Source organism: Nothobranchius furzeri, chromosome 16, assembly GCF_043380555.1.
Source record: "Nothobranchius furzeri strain GRZ-AD chromosome 16, NfurGRZ-RIMD1, whole genome shotgun sequence".
Lineage (NCBI taxonomy): Eukaryota > Metazoa > Chordata > Actinopteri > Cyprinodontiformes > Nothobranchiidae > Nothobranchius > Nothobranchius furzeri.
The window spans coordinates 28,449,701-28,468,758 of record NC_091756.1 but is presented as its reverse complement, the minus strand read 5'-3'; the positions used below and the strand labels follow the sequence as shown (position 1 = coordinate 28,468,758).

The following is a 19,058-nucleotide window of genomic DNA, read 5'->3' as shown; positions in this document are numbered from 1 at the left end:
ATTTTTATATTTTTGTTGTTTGGTGTTTAAGATCCTTGTTCTGTTCCAGTCCATTATATGATTCTCCCATGTGCAGTGGTCTGTTACGGCAGATTTATGTGGGTATCCACAGGTCTTTAAAGCGTTTTCTATGTGTTGGTCCTCTTGATTACGGTCTTGTTCTTCTGTTTTTATGTTTGCTCGGTGGTATAATGTTCTGATCACTGACATTTTATATATAGTAGGGTGTTCTGATGTCCATAATAAATCTTGGTCTATGTGTGTTGGTTTTCTGTATGTGTTTATGTTCAGGGTTCAGGTTCCGCCACTCTGTCTAGTTATTTTCATGTCCATGAAGGTTATGATGCCTTCTATATCTAGACAACATATGTAAATGGTATGTTGTCTGTGTTGTCAGTATTGTTCAGGTGTTCTGTTAGTCTTTGCTTGTCCTTTTGGTATGATTTCTAGTATGTCGTCCACGATAGGTTGGCATTTCTTCTAAAATAACCAGATAATGTAAAACACAGCTGGATTTAATATTTACAAAATAACTTTGGCATGAACAGCTGTGAAATTTTAGATGTAGGAGCAGTTTTAAAGGGCAGAACAGTTGATTCTTTTAGCCTCGTCAATCCACCCAAATGAACCCACATCTAGAAAGCATTGCTATGGCACTACAGCAGTTTATGCAGTATTATCCCACAAACCTGTAGACCGCTGCTTCACATGGTTGTTTCAGAAGGAACGGTGACTATGTGTGTTTTTACCTTTAATATCTGGAAATATCCATTGAAACATTCTTGAAAATGAATTAAATGATGTCGAGTTATTGAAAAATATTGGCGGCTTCGTAACATATAACCATAAAAAGCAGAGGTTGCATGCTTTCTGCTCCATGGGTAACAACATTCACCATAATGTTTTTTTTTAACTACCGACAGTCGCGGTGATATGGTATAAAACTACCCTGGAATGTGTCAGAGTCTCCACCTACAGACCATCCTCCTCCAGTCAACCGGCTTCCACCTAGGACTACAACTCCCAGCAGCCCCTCGCCGGGATTCCCATCATTCCCCACCTACGTCACCAACCGCGACTATATACGGAAGTCGCCTTCCATCTCAAGTCACTCCGTCATCGCTATTTCAAATCTATGATCAGAGTTACCGACCAACCAGTTCTTCCAACGACCTCTCTTCACCCAGGAAGTGCTCTAGCTTACTTTCGGAACAGCTCCACGCTTCCGTTCCACTTCGGTCAGTGCTCGAGCATTCCTAGATTAAATCGCATGCCGGCTCAACCCCAGCGCTCGCTTTTCCATGTCTGGGAAGTCATGCACGTTACAGCTCAACTCCTACCAGTTGCCCGAGCGTTGTGACAGAATGTGTGTACAGAATGTGTGTGTGCCCCCTAAACTACCAGGAAACTACACACTGTCACTTTAAGAAATTCCCACCTAATTTCACTTTGGATGCCCTGAGAGAGCTGCACTTCAATGCTAATACCAGTAAAAAATCACAGATAAACAACCAGGATGTACGAAACTGGCACAGGTTTCATAAATAACATGTACCAGAGCAACTAGCCGTTAGCTCGTCAGTCCTCCAGGACTGCTTCTAATGGGCCATTCCCATCTGTACCGGGTCGGCCCGGGCCGGGTAGCGTAGGTTGTTTACATATCTGGGTGGCCTGGTATTTTTCCGGGCCAACCAAGGCTCATTCTCAGCCCTCTTCTCGAGGGGGTCTGCTTCAGGCCGACCAGGGCCAACACACCCACTGCTGACAGCAAATTCACACCTTCTATTAGAGCAAGCCTCTGATTGGTGGGTAAAATCAGCCCACATGGGCTTAAGGCAAGGATGTGTGGAATCAACCGGGCCAGGCTGGGGCCGACTGGGGCTACCCGGCCCGGGCCGACCCGGTACAGATGGGAATGGCCCATTTCTCTCCATAAACAGGTGGTTCAGGACCCTATCCTATTATGAAGGCAATATATCCTTTTAAGTTACAAAAAACTGATAAGACAGTTGTTTTTATGTTCATTTGTCATCATGGCTTTCATCAGTGAATGGTATGGTAGCCTTAACCTATTACTTGCTTTAGAGAAGTCCTAAAATTGTCCAGAAAAATGCAACAGAATGCAAAATGTTGCTGTGCTGCTTCTCTCAGTGGCTGAAGCGCTGCCTCCATGTGCCTCAGATGTGTCTAAAGGAGATCTACATTACCAGGTCTTGAACTGTTCGTTTCAGGATGTGGTTTCACCCAACCCTAACTCTAACCCAACAGCCTGCTTAGATGCAGTCAGGGTCCCTTTTACCACACCAGTTTGGATCGGAAATAACAGTTTTTCACAGGCCTAATATATGCACTAAGACAAGATGTTGAGTTTTACTTTTCCCAATTGTTCCTAAAATTAAAGAACTCTGAAAGACTATTGGGAGTGAGGGTCTGGCTCAGAGAGCCCTAAAAATGCCTGCATACCCTTCTTTTAATGACTATAAATGATCAATAAGATAGTGTTTGTCAATGCTAAAGTCAAAATGTGCACTGCAAGGCCTACAGATACTGTTATCCTGCAAAAAAAAAACACACACTTTCAGCTACCTCACTGGATATAAACTGCCTATAATCTGATTAAGAGTGCTTACTTCACTTGGCAAGCTATCAAAATTAAATGGATGTGAAGCAGGGTTTGTTGATTTAAGCCAGAGGCAGCATCTAAGAGAGGAGCTTTAATTCAGCTTCAGTACAGTACGAGCCTCTTTAGAGGATGCTTGATTTTTAACAAGAACAAGCCGCCTTCTCATATTTAATACCAGTTTGTTAAAAAATGCCCAGCAATTTCCTGTTAGGTCTAATTTCATTAAACGGAGTGAAAAACAAATCAAAGCCAAACCAGCCCTGAAGCAAACATTGTTTTGTTTTGCGGCTCCTCTTTCTGTGGTGCAGTTAAACACGTTTGGCTTCTACTTTTAACTTTCTTTTATGTGACGTGGTTGTGAAGCAGGAATGATCGAATCTTTTTCACGATGAAGTTTCTAAACTTTCATCTAGTCTTGAACAGCCTCTGTTCAGAAACGTAGAGATTACGTCAGTGAAACTTGATGAGCTAACTGCTAATTTGAATTAGCCGAGATGTAAATTTAACCCTTTAAGACCTGCCATAGAACAAGTTTGACAAAACTTATATTTACATTTTTACATACTGTGGTGCCATTTTTTATTTCAACTTGCTATGCATCAATACAGCCCTTACATTCTAAATTTTAATTATATAAAAGTATAATGTTCATAGTGAAAAAATATTTTACCAAAAAATGCAATTATCTATATAGAAATTGAAATCATTTTTTGTTTTTACACATATTTTTCATTATACAGACATGCCACAGCTTTATCCTTCAAAACTGTCAATTAAAAAGTTGCGCACAATCCTTTCAAACAACCACAAATTTATTTGAAGTGCTTCCATAAAGTAGTTTCTGAGATACACTCATTTTTATAAACTGTAATAAAAACGGAAACATAAATAATAATAATCTGCAGGAGTCTAATACTGTATAATGATGTAGAATATTTGTGGCTAGTTTTCCAGTACTATTTAGTTTTCCTTTTCTCTCACTAATAATAATAGCAATAATAAACAATATTGCATGAATATATACGTGAGGAAACTGAAAGTGAAACTTAAACATCCTCCGGTGCTGTAATGGCATCAACCGCTTCGAGGAGGGAGAATCTACCGTTTGGCTGGTCCGTGAGTCATCAAAACGTCCGTAGTGGTGTGTGTGTGTGTGTGTGTGTGTGTGTGTGTGTGTGTGTGTGTGTGTGTGTGTGTGTGTGTGTGTGTGTGTGTGTGTGTCGGAAGTTTGTAGTGGGTGTGTGATGTGTGTAGGATGTGTTTGTCTAAATGTATGATTGCGCAAAAGCACAAGAAAAAAGCCGAAAGACTGGGACTACAAAGAACTACAATTCGCAGGAAAATGACATCAGAGCATGTGATTGGGTGAGTGACAATCATGTGACAGTTGCCGTTGACAATGTGATGATGTTGATTCCAGTGTGTGAAGCCCTGTGAGCTGTAGATCAGAATGGTACAGCGTCTGTGTCTGAATGAAAACCAGGGGCGGCGTTAGGCCCGGCTACTTGGTCTCAAGCCCCGAATGTTTTATGAAAAGACTAGTGCGTGTTACGTGTGTGTGTCAGACTGGTCGGCTGGATAAGGGAGTTGAGCTGTGGCGAGCGTGGCTTTACCGACGCGAAAGTGCTAGCGTCGGCAAAACACAGGCTCGCGGTTTGATCTAGGAATTCCCCAAGCTTCCGAGCCTCAATGAGGCGACACAGAGATGCTGGGTTTTCCAGAGGTAAGAAATAGAGCTTACTGTGACTAGACAGTTCGTCGGGTAGGTTGGTAGAATACTCTGATCACGGATTAGAAGAAACGATGACTGAGTGGTGAGCTGGGGAGGCGACTTCCGTATATAGTCGCGGTTGGTGATGTAGGTGTGACGTGGAGGGAATCCCCACGAGGAGCATGCTGGGAGTTGTGGTCCAGGGTGGGGACCGGCTAGATGGAAGAGGCTGGTTTGGGGGCTTGGGCTCTGACAGGACCCCCTGTCCAGGGACGGCTCCTGAAGTCCCAGGGCGGCCCCGGCGGTCCCAGAAGTCCGAGATAAGGGAATGGTCCAGGATGGAGCGGGCTGGTTCCCAGGAGCGCTCCTCGGGGCCGCAGTCCGCCCAGTCGACGAGGTATTGCCATCCTCGACCTCTGCGACGAGCGTCCAGGACGCGTCGGACGGTGTAGATGGGCTCACCATCAGGGAAGCGGGCAGGCGGAGGTGCCGGAGCCGGAGGCAGTAAGAGGGAAGATTTCACATAGGGCTTGAGCAGGGAGGTGTGGAAGGTGGGATGAATGCGGAGACTCGCCGGCAACCGCAGCCGGTACGAGACTGGGTTGATGACCTTCTGTACAGTGTAAGGCACGAGGAACCGGGGAGCGAGCTTCTTGGATCCGGCACGGAGGCGGAGGCCCGTGGTGGACACCCAGACCTTATCCCCAGGAACATGGGAGGGACCAGGACGGTGTTGGCGGAGATGTTGGTGAGCGTAACGGGCATTGGCCCGGGTGATGGAAGCTCGTGCCTTGATCCAGGCGTTCTTGCAGCGCCTCACTAGGGATTGCGCGGCAGGAACAGCAGCTTCGGGCTCCTGGTGGGCGAAGACTGGGGGCTGGTAGCCATAGCAGACCTCGAAAGGGGACATGTGAGTGGACGAGGAGGTGTGTAGATTGTGGGACAACTCTGCCCAAAGGAGGTATTTAGGCCACTGCTAGGGTTGAGCCGAGACAAAGCACCGGAGGTACCGACCCAGCTGTTGATTAATCCGCTCCGTCTGACCATTGGTCTCTGGGTGATAGCCTGAGGATAAGCTGACCGATGCTCCCATTAGGCGGCAAAAGGCTTTCCAGAATCGGGCCATAAACTGGGGACCCCGGTCAGAGACCACATCAACAGGGAAGCCGTGGAGGCGCACCACGTTCTCCAGGAACAGTTCCGCAGTGCATCGGGCCAAAGGGAGACCCGGAAGGGCGATGAAGTGGACCGCTTTTGAGAAACGGTCTGTGACCGTGAGGACCATACTGAGGTTGTTGACTGGCAGGAGTCCCGTGACAAAATCCAGGCCCACCAGGGGGACCAGGGACGGCTGGGCACCGGGAGTGCTCTGAGAACCCCAACAGGGGCCTGGCTGGTTGTCTTTGAGCGAGCACAGATGTCACAGTCGCCAGTGTATTCCTTAATGTCCTTAGCCATGTGTGGCCACCAGAGAGCCTGCTGGAGGAACTTAAGAGTCAGAGAGAACCCCGCATGGCCTGACATGTGTGACGAATGGGGCCAGGAAAGCGCCTCGCTGCGGCAAGAAGTAGGGACATAGAGACGATTAGTGGGAGTCTCTGGAGGAGCGGGGTCATCCCGGAGGGCGTGCTGAATAGTCTCCTCCAACGGCCACCTCAGGGGGGCCAGGAATCGGTGATCGAGTAGAATCGGTGCGGGCTCAGACGTGGACGTGGAGTGTGAGAACTGACGGCAGAGGGCATCCGCCTTCTGATTCTTGGTTCCAGGGTGGTAGGCGAGATGGAACTCATAGGGATCGAAGAAGAGGACCCAGCAGGCCTGGCGAGGATTAAGCTGCTTGGCGGAGCGGATGTGAGTCAGGTTCTGATGGTCCGTCCAAATCGTAAACGGCTGGGTAGCGCCCAGAAGCCACTGTCTCCATTCTTCCAGCGCCCATTTTATGGCCAGCAGTTCGCGATCACCCACGCCATACTTCTGCTGAGTGGTGGAAAACTTCCTGGAGAAGTAGGTGCATATTTGCACATTTTGGTTGTTTTTTGCAAACTCATTAGCGAAAATATGCAGCGCTCTGCGACATGTTCAGTGTGTGCAATATAAGTGTAACTCCTCCGGTTTAATATGCAAAAAAAAGTTTTGTTATATCTTATATAGTTTCAGTTCTACAAGCATTTGAACACAGATATGCAAATGGGAGTGCCGGCGCTCCTGCCGGTCTTAAAGGATTAAGTAAGACAAGCTTCAATCTGCAAAGTTTCACTGCATCAAAATCATTTTACAAACTGTTTCATAAGCATTCTAAACTTAACGTCTCCTAAATCTCTGTTCTCTTTCAGTTGAGTTACTTGATTTTGGCGCCATATTTTTTATAATCAGACCACACCTGACCCTACCAAAGTGAAGAAATAAATTAGTGATGCACCCATATGAAATTTCTGGGCCGATACCGATATCCGATATTGGGATCACTGTTATGGCCGATAACCAATATTTGCCAATACAGATATATTGACATTAATGCTTCTAAAATCAGCAGATTTTGTATAGAATGAAAATTAATAAAGCTGAATTTACGTTATTATGTACACACGCCACACACATTTATGGTTCTGAGATGATTTCATTCACTGTTCACATGATTAAACAAATACACATCACCCCCCTCACCCTCTGAAACAGGCAAACAAATGGAGACGAGATGGAAAAAATATCGATTGTTAATATCGGCCCGGTTTTATTTATCAAACCGATACCGATATTTTTAAAAATGACTAACATTGGCCGATACCGATATTGATGTCAGTATATTGTCCATCCCTAAAACAAATGTAAGTGTTCTGGTGAAGCGCTGGGTAATTAACCAGTTTTATAGTTTTATAGCTTTAGATTTTAAGTGTCTAAAAAATGTTTTTGCATGTGTTTCTTGAGTTGTTTTTTTGATCCTGTTTTGAATCCACACTAATGATTGAGTGATTCATTAATTGAGCTACGTCCATGTTTAATGAGCATGTAAGTAGGTTTTATTTCAGCTGACTGGCGCTAAATGTGGATAAGGAATCACATAAGTGTACCATGGCATCAAACATGCTCCAAGTTAGCGCTTAGAGCAACACAACCCTTCAGGCAACTTTGGCTCATCAGTAAACATTTAAATTTAGAGAAAATAACATGAGGAAAATCAAATACAGTGAGTGACAAGTCTATTTGGCAACCCATCCTGCAATGGTAGAAAGAGCCAGAGAGCACTTTATTTTGTTTTAGATGTTTCATATGATTTAAAAGTTGAATCCTAAAGGTGGTATAAAGTGACTCGGTATGAGGATACATTGTGACATATATATCATGTACAGAGGTGCATTATCTGTAGCCTTTTGGAAAAGGGATCCAACGTTAGTCTTCTTAAAGTGACAGTGTGTAGTTTCCTGGTGCTAGGGGGCAGTACGTACATGCATTTCAGGATAGTTTTACACCATATCACCATGACTGTCACTAGTTTAAAAAAACTTTACAGTTAATGCTTTTTCCTATGGAGCATAAAGCATGCAACCTCGGCGTGAATCCTCAGACTTTGATGGTCCTTCAGTTAGTTCCATTGAGAGAATGCGATGCTGATGCTAGTTTTGTGGTGCTGTACTTTCTGGATCTGCTCAAGGGTCATCCTACATCATCATACTACGGCAATACCACACGGCCATAATACTGTATATTGCATCTGTTTTTGGATTCTGTTTTTTCACATAGGTTTCGAAAAGAGTTTAGCAGTTTTGTTATTAAACTCGAGTTTCTTACTGCCTAAATGTTTTTGAACGTGGTAACGTATCTTCCATAAGTCGTACATCCAGACAATCATCTGATGTCAGTGACAGGTTCAGGACCCTGAGCTGGTGTGAAGGAAACATGGTGTCCCAAAAAAGCCATATTATACACCTTATGCACTTCAGACCCGAGTTTTATGGTTATATTTTACAAAGACACCAATATTTTTCAGTGACTGAACATTATTTTCTTCATTTTCAACAACTTTTCGATGGATATTTCCAGAGGTTAATGGTAAAAATGCACACTGTCACTTTAAGAACAAGTAAACGACTGGACCAGACTTAGAAAAACGTATTTATGCTTTTATTTCTTGTCAACTGGACTACTGTAACGGTCTCCTAACTGGTCTTCCCATTAAAGCTGTAAAGCAACTGCAGCTTGTTCAGAATGCTGTTTCTAGAGTCTTAACAAGAACTAAGAAAACGAAGCACATCACTCCTGTTCTTAGATCCTACACTGGTTACCAGTAAACCACAGAATACATTTCAAAGGGCTCCTACTAATTTATAAATCACTCAGTGGCATGGGGCCAAAATACATGTCACATATCATTCCTCTATATACACCCAACAGGGCTCTGAGATCCCAATCAGCTAGTAGAACCACGGGTCAGAACAAAACATGGTGCAGATGCATTTAGTTACAATGCTGCTCACATATGGAATCAGCTTCCCCAGGACCTCAGATCTGCCCCAACTCTAGTGTTGTTTAAAACAAAACTAAAAACCCTAATGTACTCATCCGCCTTTAAATCAATTGTTTCTTATCATGCGTCATCTCTACTGTAATCTGCACTGTAACTTGGTCTTCCCCTTTAGCTCTAAACTGTAATTCTGTCTATGTGTATTTTAATTTGTGCCTTTATGTGTTTTCATATCATGTCCTGATAATTGTAAAGCACATTGAATTGCCTCTGTATTTGAAATAAAGCTGCCTTGCCATGCCTTGAGATCATTCTATGTTGTTATCCAATTCAGTCGTTTGGTTTTTTTCTGAACACATTAGATGTATCATTTACCTGCTTGCTGACATGTTTCGGCTACACCTGTAGACGCCTTCTACTGCTCGCGCCTTCCTCAAATTCAATGGAACCATTTACAACCACAGCAACCCCCACCCAAATAAAAGTATGGAAACGATACGTAGATGACATGTTACAAGTCATTCCAAAAAGACAAACAGGAGACTCTAACACCTGAACAACATCGACAGCACCACCAACATAATGTGGAGTCATATAAAATACCGTGAAATCTCTGCAATAAAACATACATAAGAGAAACAGGAAACCCATTCAACACAAAGAATGTGAGAAGGAAACAAGTCAAAGGCACACAAGAGCAGTGAAACAGGAGGCAGAAAGCACAATAAAAAGCCCTAACAGACCACTGTTCCTGGGAAAATCATTTAGTGGACTGGGACAGATCATAAACACAGAGAAACATAAATACTGAAGATGTATTGAGGAAGCGATAGAAATAAGGATATGTGGACCCAGGACAATGAACAGGGCCAAAGGTGTGTATACACTGGTCAGTTCATGGGACATGGTCATCGGTGTGGTGGACGCAAGCAGTAGAGGGCGACATCATCCTCTGCTGCCCATGGGCTAAGAGACAGAAGAGACAGAAGTGATGCCACCAACATCAACAATGCTCTGAAGAAGGTTACAGGTGTAGCCGAAACGTGTCAGCAAGTAGTTAAACAGCAAATCTCTACTACCAATACTACCACTCTACTAATCTCTACTGTGTTTCCCACAGGATGGGCACATTTGTGACCCTGACAGAAGTGTTGGAGGTCCGGGGTTCTCCGCTGGAGGAGGATGAGCTATGGTGTCTTCTGCTCGCCGCCACCGATGCCTTACTGGATATTTTCAAAAAGGGTGACCTTTTTTCTCGTTTGTATTTAAAGGGAATATTTGGAGGTTTAATTCTGTCACAACCAAACAGATAAATGCTGAAAACATTTACTCATAGCAACAGAGACAAGTTTGAAATGTCTTGGTGACCAGTTTGTGGTCAACTCTCTGTTTAGGTCCAGGAAACATGTGCAGTGTGTTGAGCCCAGGATCTGTGCTTCTGTCAGCCAATGGAAATCTTGCCTTTAAGAGCTGTGCAAGATATGAAGACGTGGCCTCCTTCACAGCTCCTGAAGTCCAGCAGGGTCACACGGCCTCCTCCAGAGCTGCAGCTGAAAAGGTCCAAAAGCTCTGAAAACGTCTCTGTGTTGCTCGTAAGAGCTGAAAATAAAAGCATGGGTAACACTTTGCAAAATGGGCCCTTTTATTAATGTTACTTAGTGCATTATTAAGCATTATTAAAACTATAAAATCAAATATTAACAACCTTACTGATTTAAGCACAGGTTAATGAAGACATTATTATTATTCCATTTCACGAATGATTGACTCATACGAGCTGAAAACAGTCCCTCTTATAACAGTCCAGTCCGGCCTAGATAAGCAGACAGGCTTGGCATAGAGGGACCTTGAGAAGGGAACATGATGTTGAAGTCTTGCCAAGCTGAGTGTAAACACGCAGTGTCGAATCTTTTCCTGCAACTTGGAAGATTAACAGACGCACAGAGGGAGATTCATGTCTGCAGCTGACCGATGGCATGTAGGCCAGTCTGTAGACGAAAACTGACCATTTCTGGACATTACAATGGTAATGCTTAATAATGCACCAAGTAACAAAAAAAAAGACAAAAAAAAAGACATTTATTGTAAAGTGTTACCAAAACATGTTCAACAATCATGATCTGTCCTATTTTTGGGATCACACTGATAGCCATAGCTTTGACAAATAGCAGCACACTATTTTTCAGAATAAAAATATATATTTCTAAATTAAACTGACTTCATGTTAAAAGATAAGACTCAGTGGTGGCTGGTGAAACAACTTTTTATTGAGGCTAATGTACCAAAAGAGAACCCTTCCTATTCCAGCGTAAGTATTCAATTATAGTTGGAAAATGGCTTCAAATCCACAATAAGGAAAAATAAATAAATTAAATCAAACAGTTGAAGTTCCAATATGTTAATGATGCACATGGGTCTTTTTAGGGATAAAAGTCAGTTCATTACTGTAAGAACTAGCCAGTGATTAGCTTCTGTTAGTTTAGCATGCTAACCAGAAAATGTATTTAAAGATGAACATTTCTCCCTCCACATCTGAAGCGTGGTACCCTAGCAACTCCATGGATGAGCCACCACTGATAAGACACAAACCTTCTCTTCTTCTCTTTCGTCTAATACCTTCAGGGATCACCAGAGCAAATTTTCTGTCTGCAATGAATCCTAAAACACAACATTTTCCCAATAAAATAAAATATTTTAAAATGACATGATTGACACATTCATGTAGCATACGTTGTTTCTGTAGAAATGACTGTGGCGTTGAGCTTGAATAAACAAATGTGCTCCTCAGATGGTTGTGTACTCACTGGGGATGACTCTTTACTGGTGCGCTGACTATCATCTACCTCAAAACCAGGTATTTCAGCCTCCGTTCACAGCCAGTGTTATCTATATTCTCCGCACTAGTGTGTTACCTAGATCACTCTTATTCATTTCTTCCCAGCCAGTGCAGCTGAGCGCTGAGCTGGAGGGTTTGCTGCTGAGCATGTGTGAGGATGTGATGGTGAGAAGAACTGACCTCCTGACGGTGCTGGAGGCATGTGAGTTTCACCACAAGACCTCCATGCTACCACCTACTGAGCGGCTCATCAGGCATCTGGTTGAAGATGTCTTCAGAAACTCAGTGAGTGGTGGTTCATCGTTTGACGTTGTCTTTTTCATCCTTTCGAGAACTAGTAATCAAGTATTGTTTTGCACTGGACCATGATGTCTTCACAGGTCGACCATGTGTCCGTGGCTAAAAACGGATCCCAAATGACAGACCGAAGTCAGATGGTCAGAGAAAGATTACACAGTAAGAAAGATATCTATTTTGTTCAAGTGTAATGAATTTACTTGTTCCTTTACACTGGATGATGACTATGCTACGAGCTAAATCTTTACACTACGCTGTAGTTTCTTGCTGGTCTTTTGGAGGTAGTGAGGTTGGAAAGTCATGCTAGGGCGGAGCCATGGTGTGATACAGTCATGTGGTATCAGTGTTATGGTGTGCTGCTGACACATAGCGTGGTGGTGTAGGAAAGGACATGAAATAAAGCAGGGACTAGTGATTAGTGTGACAGCATTATGATTGTCCTCACATTGAAGGACGTGTTGCAGTCCAGTCCTGCTCTAATTGGTTGAAGAGACCATAGCTGTAGTTCAATGTGAGGGGGACCTTTGTGTTAAAGCTTATGATACATGGGCCTCTCTCTAAGAACTAATGAGTGTATCAAACCTCTAAACACTAAAAAAATGAGGTAAATCATTGTTTTAAGAAGATTAAGCTTTTTAAGCTTGGTATCAGCAAAGGAGGTACAACTTTATACCAAGGCTCAAATGCTAGTAAGATGTTTATACAGTGAGGAACATAAGTATTTCAACAGTCTGCAATTTTGCCATTTCTCCCACTTAGAAATCTCGGAGGGGTCTGAAATTCACAGTAGAATGTGAGGAACACCATTTCAGAAAATCACATTTTCATCGCATTTGTGTTTGTATTGCACAGCTGCACATAAGTATTTAGACACCTGAGAAATTCAGTGATTGTATTTGGAACAGAAGCTTTTCTTTGTGATTACAGAGGTCAACCGCTTCCTGTGGTTCTTGACCAGGTTTGCACACACTGTATCAAAGATTCTGGCCCACTCCACGCAGATCTTCTCTAGATATGTCAGGTCGCTGAGCAACACAAAGTTTCAGCTCCCTCCAAAGATTTTCTGTTGGATTTAGGTCTGGAGACTGGCTAGCCCACTCCAGAACCTTGATATGCTTCTTACGGTAGATGCTTCTCTAATTATTGCCTCTCTATTAACATTTCATTGTGTTTAAACTTTAATTATAATTTTTGCTTATCGTTTATTTTTTTCTTGCAAAAACTGCAAGTGGTTCATCGGAAGGAGAATCTGACTCCTTGATCATTAAGCTGTGTGCTTTGGGTTTTTGTCATATCTGAAGACCCATCCACGACTGATTTTCAATGCTCTGACTGAGGGAAGGAGCTTGTTGCTACATGGCCCCTTTCATCCTCTCCTTAATACAGTGCAGTCGTCCTGTTCTCTCAATAGAAAAGCATGACATTTCCACCCCCAAGCCTCACAGTAGGGATGGTGTTCTTGGGATGCAACTCATCTTTATTTTTCCTCCAAACATGGCAAATGCAGTTTGGGCCAAAATGTTCTATTTTGGTCTCAACTGACCACATGGCTTTCTCCCATGTTTCCCCTGAATCATCCAGATGGTCATTAGCAAACTTCAAACAGGCCTGGGCATGTGCTGACTTGAACAGGGGACCCTTCCATGCAATGCCTAATATTAACCAGTGACGACGTAGCATTCTATCAATGATGACCTTTGAACCTGTGTTCGCAGCTCTCTTCACGTCTTTGACCAGCTCCTCCCATGTAGTTCCGCGCTGATTCCTCTCTTTTCTTATCATCAGTGATACACCACCAGGTGTGAGCTTGCATGAATCCCCCGTCTGAGGGAGACTGACAGTCATCTTTAGCCTCTTCCATTTTCTAACATTTGCTTCAACAGTTGATCTCTTTTCACCAATCAGCTTGGCAAATGCCCCACAGCCTTTTCCACCCTCATGGAGGTCCACAAGTTTGTCTTCTGTGTCTTTTGAAAGCTCTTTGGTCTTGCCCATGGAAGTTGTTGGAGTCTGACTGACCGTGGAGTGGACAGGCGTCTTTAACAAGCTCAGACAGGTGCTATAAATTAGAATAATAGTGGAGTAGAGGTGGACGTTTATTGGCAGGTAACAGGTCTTTGAGAACCAGAATTCTTGCTGATTACCAAGTGTTCAAATACTTCTCTAGAGTACAAATAAAGTGTGATTTCCTGTTTGTTTTTTTATTCTGTCTCTCATTGTGGGAATACATCTACAATGTGAATTTCAGACCTTTCATGATTTGTAAGTGGGAAAACTTGCACAATTGCACGGTGTTCAAATACATGTTCCTCACAATAGAGATGTTATTAATTAATCTGTAACACTTTAGAAATCGTTTATAATTGTTTGCATTAAACATTAAATGCATTAAAAAGGAGTGAGAAAGAGAAAATAGATCACTATTCTGCAAGAAATCAGTTAGTTTTCTCTCTTTCTTGTCCTTAATGAATGTATAATAAAGACTTATTAATCACTGAAATAAATTAGTCATTGTTAAAAATGTATTAATAACATATCTTTAAACTTCCTACATGGGTCACCTCATTGCAAAGTGGTACCATAAAGGACTATGTAAGCTATGTAGCTGCTTGTTATTCAAAGCCACCTTTTTGCATCAAAGCTGAAAACTAAAAATAGTGAAACAATACGAACAGTCTTGAAAGAGAGGGACCTTGTAGAGGACACATCCATCCTTTGCATACAGTTTATAGAGGAAAAGGCTCAGTAAGGTAAGCAAGTTAAATGTGCCTCAAAATGTCCTATCTCATTTCTTTAATTAGTACGTAAGCTGAAAAGCTTTAGCTAGCTGTTTCCTTCTGCACCAAGTCTTTAAGCTGGCTTAATGCCTTCCAGCATCTTCTGACGTTTCAATGTGAAGAATACAGTGACAATTAACCCTCTCAGGCTCAGTTTTGATAAAAGGACGAACAACTAAGTCCTTCAGGGGTACTTCTGAGTTAAAAAATGCTCATATGTGGAGTTACCAGGTAGGTAGGTTTTAACTGTTGCAAATCTGCAACGCCTGCCTCCAGAGGGTTAAAAGCAAGAAAGGGTAAAAAGGTTGACCCCGCACCTTGTTTGAGTGAGTACCGTAATTTCCCGACTATAGAGCGCACCTCAATATAAGCCGCACCAACAAAAAAAAAAGTTTTCTACACACACGCCGCGCTCAAATACAAGCCGCGGCGCAGCAGCCGCATGCAGGTCTCCGGCGCACAGCGCCATAACATAAGATAATTAGACAGAAAGATGCTACACGGAGGTTTGTTGTTGTTGTTTTAATTCAACAAAATGAATTTTAAACACGGGTGAACGTGCCTGCAAGTTTAGAAAAGAAAACAGCACTGATAGCATTCATATTTCATAAAATAAAAACAGCTCTGATTCGTTATTACTGGTAATTTGCATGCATGTTTAGAAGAAAAGAACAGCGCAGACACAGCATTAATAAGCCCTGGATGATTAGAAAATAAAAACTGCCTCAGAAGAGCTTCGTCACATACCTTTTCTAACAGCAACACAACTCCTACGCTGCTGCCATCTGCTCTTCTATCTTGAGTAAAAAGTGCAATGTTCACGTTGTGTAGCTGCTTTTGCTAGTATTTAGCCAAAACATGCTCTGCTGTCTCTGGGCCGCCTTCCCCAGTCATAAGCCAAGGGGGTGAGTTCATAAATGCCAATTTTACAGTGTGATGTAGGGCGGACTGTTTTTTTCTGATGCAAGTGTTTACTTGTCTATTTCCTTTTGGCGGCCAGCATAGAAAATTTGGGTTGAAGACAATTTTCACGTTCTGCCTGCTTGTGAAACTCACTGTGACTGATCGTATTTAAAAGTGTTTTACTCCTCTATTAACCTTACCTTTAAGCTAAGCTAATCGGCTGCCAGTAGTTATTTAGTAGCTAAACAAAATCAACATAGTTATTTATCTGAAATATACCCTTTTTTAACGATATTTAATAAAAGCAAGATAACAGAGATACAATTTGTTTTTCAGGGGGGTCTTTCAGCAACTCCACATGGACGCTAAAAAAGAAGATCAACAGAACCTTTCCAGGAGTGGCTTATCCAGCTGATACTACAGGGTATGAAGCCTGAATATTTTTATGCATCCTCTTTAAAGCGCAAGTCACCCCCAAATCAACTTTTTTTGCTAATAAACTATATAAATGAGTGTCTGATCGTGCTGTAGTCATGTGAAGTCAATAATTTGGCACTTTAGTGCATTTGAGTTAAAATTAAAATATTCTGCCTAAAACTGTCACCTGCCTCTTCAGGTAAAAACTCTGCACTACATTTGAATTTCAATCTGCCACCGCTATTGGCTAAGAGATGCACTACATTATGATGTCACAATGCTGTTGTGAGCCTGTTGTGTGTGTATTTGTTAGTAGCTCTGCCCTCTCAGTCTGCCAGGCAAACACATTTGTTGCATTTTTCAAACATGACGTGGAAGTGGATGTTTGTTTCTTGTAGGGGGTGACTTGCTCTTTAAAGAGGTAGTAGAATGTAAAGCAACATTTTCCTTGTTGCAGTTGAGTAAAGACAGCTTGGGTGGTGAAACGTATAAGGTGAAAAGGCATGACCTGCTTTCTATGAAAATAGCATACTCTACCGTAGCTAAAAATAGATTGTGACATAAGGCCACAATGCATTGTGGGATGTAGGCAAGCAAGCATGTATTTTGCATGGGTGCCTATGTGTCCGAGTGGCTATGCTCCTCTGAAAGTTGTAGTTTTGTCTCCTAAAGATGCTCAAACTGGAAGGAACTAAGCACCTCTCTTGGGGCCAGTGTTGCCACAGTTACCTTGAAATAGTAATCAGATTACTGACTACTGATTACTCCTTCAAAAAGTAACTTAGTTACTTTACTGATTCATTCATTTGAAAAGTAACTAAGTTGGATTACGAGTTACTTTATTAGTTACTTTCAGCATCTACCAAAAACACTCTCCACTGCCTCAACATAAAAACTACAACAGGTTTTGCCAACACTCACTTTATTGCAAATGTTTTTAACAGTAATGTCAACAACGTATCTTCTTACATTTTAAGTTGAACTTAAAACCTATTGCCTGACATAATGCATGTTTGTATAAAAATAAAATAAAAACAGTTTTTCTTGACCTCACTTAAAATAAATAGTATTCATAAAAAATAAAACACACAGAGCCAGCACAGAGTGTACAACGAACCTTAATATTTTCTTCTTTAGCTGATACAAACTCAAAATAGTGACTATATTTCCAGCTAGAAAATGCACCTCTCTCTCCTCCCACCATTGTTGATGACGCTGTAGTTCAGGGGTCGGCAACCTTTTCCCATCAAAGAGCCATTATTACACATTTCCGACAGTAAAGAAAACACTGGGAGCCACAGCAGCCGGGGCGTTGTGGGCGTGGCCTACCCTCAGACAGCAGAGAGCTGCTTTAACCAATCACAACAGGTGACAGCAACCAATGCCAGTCGCTCATGTATCTTAAAGTTATCTTTCAACAGAAGATAATAAATAAAACAGTTTGTATAAAATTGACCCAGAACTTGTAGCCCGTCTGTGTCGACAGTACTTAGATATTTTTCACTCGGTTAGTGGTTTTAATGTCGAGCAGGTGACGCTTTTTGACGTGTCACACACGTCTCCTTTTAAAACATGTTTAAAGTGTTCAGAATACAAATCCAGGCTCTGTCTCATTGGATTGTTGTAATTAAACGTTGTGGTGAACTAAACTTTACATTAAAAAATGTTGAAAGGGTAAGAAAAGGCTCCGATTAATTTGTTTTTGCGTCATTTACAGAGATGGAGATAATGGCGTAGTGCGCATGGCTCTGGTGTTAATCAAGTTTAATGTTCCTGTTTGCAACAATCTTCACAAGAAGGCAAAACAGTTAAATAACAGGGTTCACAATGACGGGACATTTCACGTATTTGATCATTTATTGTATTTATATATACAGTATACTGTATGTATATATATATATATATATATATATATATATATATATATATATATATATATATATATATATATACACATATACATATATAAATACATACATAAATATATATATAACACACACACACACGCACGCACGCACGCACGCACGCACACACACACACACACACACACACACACACATATACATACACATATGTAATTTTTTTATTTTATTTATTTATTTATTTAGTATTCAACCTCTCCAGAAGCAGCCGGACTTTGCCACACACTCATTCTCTGCCCATCGGTAGAGCGGGGACTTCGACTTCATTTTCAGTTTCTACTTTCACTTTTCTCTCTTCATACCCTTCTACTGTTGGCTGAATCAACAATATTGGCCCCTGTTTGTATGAGGCCAGAACAGTCTCAATAAGAATTAAGTCACACAACGTTTTCCACAAATGCACACGTTCATTCGGAAATCCACATTCTGTGTTTCACAAATATAATTCGGAGGAACACAAATGCACACGCTCATTCGGAAATTCACACTCTTTGACTCATAAATATAATGTGAAAAAATAAGTCACGCAACATTTTCCACAAATGCACACGCTAATTCTGAAGTTCACACTCTGTGGTTCACAAATATAATTTGTAAGAACACTTGTAATATAAACTCAGATCATACGAATTGCTGAACGTGCATTTACGAACAGCTTCTCATTTGTGAACCTTTCCGCGTTTGTGAGTGAAATCTGTGTGGTGCATTCACGGACAGCTTCTCATTTGTGAACCTTCCTGCATTCGTGAGAGAAATCGGTGTGCTGAATTTTGAGACTCTCCTAACGTCGCAGGTCAACAAACGTCACCATTGGCTAATGAACCTGTCAATCAAATATATGCTTCTGCCAGGGCTGTTCGCTTTCAGCCAATCATATGGCTCCTTATGTCACAGAACAGATCTGCTGTGCGCATAAGTCGGACACAATTTCCTGCATGTGTAGCTCGGGGGTGAAGATGGATGAAGATATCGCGTTAGCGTTCATACTTGTTCAATTTTCAATTTTAATTCTGGTGCCTGTTAGCAGCTGAAACACATCCTCACGTGCTTGTGGATATCATATATTGTATATGGAGACATGACTGTAATAATAAGTAAAGGTTAGCAGCTGTA

The 19,058-nt window shown here is 42.0% G+C and overlaps 1 protein-coding gene across 1 annotated transcript in view; it reads left to right on the top strand.

Annotated features, from left to right (window-relative positions):
- frmpd2 (FERM and PDZ domain containing 2) overlaps positions 1 to 19,058 on the top strand; it is a 61,646-nt gene that overhangs the window by 2,040 nt on the left and 40,548 nt on the right. The window contains exons 2-7 of the mRNA XM_054749047.2: positions 9,914 to 10,035; positions 10,188 to 10,351; positions 11,582 to 11,647; positions 11,735 to 11,914; positions 12,010 to 12,085; positions 15,943 to 16,030. Coding sequence (XP_054605022.1) covers positions 9,915 to 10,035; positions 10,188 to 10,351; positions 11,582 to 11,647; positions 11,735 to 11,914; positions 12,010 to 12,085; positions 15,943 to 16,030 — 695 coding nt within the window. The 5' untranslated portion in view covers position 9,914. The remainder of the gene's footprint in view (positions 1 to 9,913; positions 10,036 to 10,187; positions 10,352 to 11,581; positions 11,648 to 11,734; positions 11,915 to 12,009; positions 12,086 to 15,942; positions 16,031 to 19,058) is intronic.